Source organism: Coregonus clupeaformis, chromosome 16, assembly GCF_020615455.1.
Source record: "Coregonus clupeaformis isolate EN_2021a chromosome 16, ASM2061545v1, whole genome shotgun sequence".
NCBI classification, from domain to species: Eukaryota; Metazoa; Chordata; class Actinopteri; order Salmoniformes; family Salmonidae; genus Coregonus; species Coregonus clupeaformis.
Window position 1 is genome coordinate 58329987 of NC_059207.1, and position 5207 is coordinate 58335193.

At 38.9% G+C, this 5207-nt stretch overlaps 1 protein-coding gene across 1 annotated transcript; it reads right to left on the minus strand.

The window, feature by feature from the left end:
* Positions 1-743: 743 nt before the first annotated feature.
* Positions 744-4084, minus strand: kazald3 (Kazal-type serine peptidase inhibitor domain 3). Its single transcript, XM_041900564.2, has 4 exons — positions 3184-4084; positions 2447-2607; positions 2084-2231; positions 744-1928 (listed from the first exon to the last, which is right to left on the minus strand). Exons 1-4 carry the CDS (start codon positions 3704-3706, stop codon positions 1840-1842), a joined length of 921 nt encoding a protein of 306 aa, XP_041756498.1. The 5' UTR covers positions 3707-4084; the 3' UTR covers positions 744-1839.
* Between the last annotated feature and the right edge of the window lie 1123 nt (positions 4085-5207).

Below are 5207 nucleotides of genomic sequence, written 5' to 3' on the forward strand. Positions count from 1 at the left end.
TGGATTTTGATACTGAATCTGTCTGCTCAGCATCTAGTTGAAAAATAGAATTAATAGGGGTGAAGAGGTCTGGAATACATTTGCATTATTTGAATCTCTGGAAAGGTATTTCCTGATAGTTTTCATGTGGTAGAAGTACAATGTGCCCTAGAGGAATCCTGTATATTGTGCATTTTCTTGCTTTGTCTCCTAATTCCTGCAACCTTTCAAGGAATATCAATTTCCCTACTTTCTTTACATCACTAAAACATAGCTCTGAAATAAAACAGGCCCTGAATGTATTATGTTTTCCACCCTGGTGCTGTCTGTGACTGTCAACCAGGCCAAGTAGCTCTGTTTCAAGCAGACCTGAACTGCTTCCCTCAAACCGTTTTGCTCCTCCTTTGCCAGTAATGTATTTTCAGTGGACAGGATATTAGGCGAGCTCGAGGGAATTGAAAGCCCCATACCCATCTGAGCCTCAGACAATCCTCTTGATATATATAAAAAAAAGAATACAGTTGAAAATGAACTGATTCCAAGAGTTGGGGAGTTACTCCTTGACTGGGGGTTTCCTCCAATGAGGGGCTCTGCTTGAAATAACACAGCAAAATAAAATGGAAGCAAACAAACAGGGATATTGTCTGATTATTTCAAGAGTAGGGGTCCAGAGCATGGCTTTGATTTACACCAGTATGACTGTAATTACTTTAACAGTCAGTGTTGCTGAAGGGACTTCGGCACGCAAATACACTCAGAGACTGTTTGTGATTACTGTTTTTCATTTATTGCATATTTCTTTCTTCTGGGAATGCAATATGCACTCAACTAACAGTATGTAGTAATCCATCATCGCATCAAAATGTACGCATTTTACATTTAATTTGTCAATACAGATTTTTTTATCCAGATGAAAGCATAAATAATTTGGAAAAACACAGCTCCCCTTTTGAGATGATTAGATATATTGTAATATTCAGAAGTAGCATAATATAACAAATCTTTGTAATATAATTAGTTTATTCATATTCATAATATATTCATAGTATTCTTAGTCTGATGTTGCTTCCTTTGCGTAGATGCAGTAGGCATGGCTATATTTAGATCAAGTACAAAGTAGTCCATAATCTCTTATAAAAGGAAATGCATAGGAGAACCTTGTTGACACAAGGACACAAAGGAGATGGTGTTTCTCTTCATGTCTGAGCTCCACAAAACATTAAAACCATCTGTGGGCTTCTTTCCACCACGACCAGAGCTGGACTTGGCTTACTGACACATCTGCCCAAGCATTACAGCGATAGATGGAAACCTATAAACCAACTAAAAATACATTCCAGTTCTGAGACACAACAATGCACCTAGACATTCCACATAGAGTACATCCAGTTGCACATATTGGATGAACACATGCCAGGTTCATCTTGAGGGGATGGCTAAACCTTTTACCAGACAGTAACAGGACAGTTGGGCTAACTTTCCTGCAAGACATCATTTATATGGTTTGGAATGTAGACTTATAGTCACAAGGAAAATGGGTTTGAACAGCTTGGGTTTGAACAGAGACATTCATTCCTTATGCTTTCAGTACTATATACTGTACAATATAGACTTCAGGAATGATCAGACGCTTCCATAATCCACTTCCACACATATTCACCTGTGATTTTGTTGTATATCACATCCAAAGAGTTTCTCCACTTTCACCATCTTGGCTACATGTAGAGATGAAAACATGTGGTTAAGCTGAACAGTTTGTACCAAATCTGCACGTGCAACACTACAACAATTGTGAAGACTTTCAGGATGCCATCAGCACCTCCGTTAGTGAGGGCTGATTCCTTAGAACGGAGGACATCACTAGTAGTAATCCTCATCATACTCTCTCTCTGAGTGGCCGTACTCCAAAATGTCCGTCATGTTCTCCATCAAGTAGACGGACATCTCCTCTGGAAAAAGTATTAGATTGGGTTATTAGCCTACAGTAGCATCGTAAACAGATCAAGAAGAGTCAATCTCACGTCTAAGATATACTACATTCTCCATAGAATTCTGTCATTTTGAGAGATTTGTGTGACAGCTTTAGAACTGTCTCTAGAACTACCTGGACCTAGAACTCCTAACACAGCCGTTGCAGAGATACTGCCGAGCTCGTTCCGAGCGACACAGCGGTAGGTGCCAGCATCAGCCAGGCCAGCTTCCTCGATCTGCAGCCAGCTGGAGAGCTCATACTTCAGGGGACCACCTCGAGACTGTCCAGCACAGCACAGACAAAGGACATGTTTAAGCATAGCCTACTGTTTAGGACTGAATGAATGTACATAATTCTATGACGCAGTGTATAAAATGAAATACCAAGGACCTATGCCTAATCCACCCAATCTTTCTGCATCATCCAATAAGTAAGTATGTTGTTGGAAACATTAAATAATATACTAAGGCAACAGCAGAGGTGAACAAGGTTCACCTGGACAGATATGTGTGGGTCATCTCCTGGAAGAATAATGTCTTTGCCATCCTTCTTCCATTCAATCAGTGCCATTGGAAAGGCAAAGACCTCACAGAGGAACACCATGCTACTGCCCGTAACATTCACCAGGTTCTGGGGTGGGACCTTGATGATCGGCACTGAAAAAATAAGAGGTAGAGTTGGGGTGTTTACGAGCCATTTCCTCTCTCACTCCTGAGCTGCAGGCTGAGAGGGGCTTGACTCCTGGAGCTGGTTAAAACAATAAATCTTTCCCAATGCCTGTGGGGAAAGTATAGGCCAGCCCCGAAATCCTCAAACCTGGGGGTGGAGTAAAGATTCCTCTGGATCAGTCTCAGTGAGTTCTCTTGCTACTCTGTCAGAAAAATCTAAGACTGTTGACAAGAAACCACTTTGCCCTAATCCATATTTATTTTTCTTACTGACTTGATGGTCTGTGTCGGGTATTTCTTAAAACATGGCAAAGTGTTACATGGGACAATAAAGTGTGTTTCGTATGCCCAATATCACTTTAATTATTATTTCGCTGGCAGATTGATTGAATAGGCTTTGTTTCTGTTTTGGCCATAATGTTAGTTTCCCGAAGTCATCTTTTGTCTACTGTCCTCCAATTTAATCACGGTTTATTAGAAGTAACTGTAGATGAGTACATTTACACTGACTGAGACAGCACTAGGCGAAAATCAAAGCGCATAGCATCATAATAAGCGATTTACCTGTTTTGCATGGACCTTTGCGCTTCATCTTGAGTGATGAATTTGAGAAGTACGCTTCTTTAAACTGACAAATGTTCATGTATGTTCTGTCATCGGAACCACAAAGCGCATCTTGCGATTGACAGACACATTGCGGCTCCGCAACTTCCCCATCTCCAACATCCAAATCGTCAATTTTGCATTGAAGATCCGTCCCACAGAGACCGTAAAATACATTATTGTCGCCAATATCACACGTCTGTCCCTCTAGATTTCCACACTCTTGGCAGCAACCACAACTGTCCAAAATTAGCCCAGCCCTGCATTCTTGTGCCTCGGGACATAACTCAGGTGAGCACTCACCACAAGCAGTTACATTCCTATCAAACTCATCATCAATCCTCTCATAATCTAATGGATCGATAACGTCATGTAATGGGTCAATACGTTTGTCAATGTCATCATCAAATTTGTTGGGGAAGCTTTCACACGTTCTCATGTTCAGCAAAAGCATAATTCCGCAAAGTATTATTTCCCATGGCATTTTGACTGGCTGCTGGTCTTCTAGGATTTTTTTTTTCTTCTACAAAATGTGATTTCGTTATTACGCTTTAGCAGAAAAATATAACCTACTATAGGTCTACAAAATCATTATACAGTCCACTTCAAAGTGTATCCTTTCATTTCCGATATCATACTTCCAAATCCACTCCAATGATTTGATGGGGGTTGTTCAACAAATGTTGGACAATATCTCTCCCGAAGATCCCTGAGAATGCACAGCCCAGAGCTTTACAATAAAAAAAACAGATTGTCATTCAACAAACCTGCATTGTAGCCTAGAATTAGGACATACATAAAAAATATGATGAAGTTTGAAAGCTTCCAGCAATTCCCAGGAAAAGTGAGAGAAGGAACAGGAGGACACCCGGTCCATACAGTAATAACGACCAATGATTTGATAGCAACGCCCACAGACCGAGGTAAAATTAGTTTTATATTGGATATTCGGTTCTCTCGTCAATAGTTATTGAACCAAGCTATGAAAATGGTAAATTCTGAATCAGGGGTGGGATGGAGAACAATCCACACTTTTTTTTTTTTTCTTTAAAAAAATAAGATTTCGGATTTCCATCTCCAAGAGTATTTAAACAAAGCGTGCCATGACTATGAAGATATCAACATTTCAACAAAAAAAATATGTGGATTTTTCTCCATCCTCACCTGATTCAAAATATATAATTGTCATAGTCATGGCACGCTTTGTTTAAGAGTTATTGAAGATTGAAATCCAAAATAAAAAAAGTATAAAAATAAAAACAGGCTTGGATTTTTCTCCATCCTCCACTGATTCAGATGATAGAATGTAATAGTCATGGTAAGCTTTGTTCATAGTACCTTCAGAAAGTATTCATACCCCTTGACTTCTTCCATATTTTGTTGTGTTACAGCCAGAATTAAACATGTATTAAATTGTTCATTTTTTATCACGTAGCTACACACAATACCCCATAATGTCAAAGTGAAAACATGTTTTTAGAAATGTGTGCAAATGTATTTAAAATGACATACAGAAATATCTCATTTACATAAGTATTCACACCCCTGAGTCAATACTTTGTAAAAGCACCAGCGATTACAGCTGTGAGTCTTTCTGGGTAAGTCTCTAAGTGCTTTCCACACCTGGATTGTGCAACATTTGCTCAGTATTCTTTAAAAAATTATTCAAGCTCTGTCAAATTGGTTGTTGATCATTGCTAGACAATCTTTTTCAGGTCTTGCCGTAGATGTTCATGTAAATTTAAGTCAAAACTATAACTCGGCAACTCAGGAAAATTCACTGTCTTGATAATTGTATGTGTGGGGTACAGAGATGAGGTAGTCATTCAAAAATCATGTTAGTCCAAGCAACTTATTATGTGACTTATTAAGCAAATGTTTACTCCTGAACTTATTTAGGCTTGCCAAAACAAAGGGGTTGAATACTTATTGACTCTAGACAATTCAGCTTTACATTTTTTATTAATTTGTAAAACTTAGAAAAA

What these genes read in the sequence shown, in the direction of transcription:
- kazald3 (XM_041900564.2), bottom strand. Translation starts at nt 3,706, where the DNA reads ATGCCATGGGAAATAATACTTTGCGGAATTATGCTTTTGCTGAACATG. An exon ending in CAAAGGTCCATGCAAAACAG is followed by an intron (nt 2,608 to 3,183) that starts GTAAATCGCTTA and finishes TTATTTTTTCAG; the next exon opens with TGCCGATCATCAAGGTCCCA. An exon ending in GTTAGGAGTTCTAGGTCCAG is followed by an intron (nt 1,929 to 2,083) that starts GTAGTTCTAGAG and finishes TACTTTTTCCAG; the next exon opens with AGGAGATGTCCGTCTACTTG.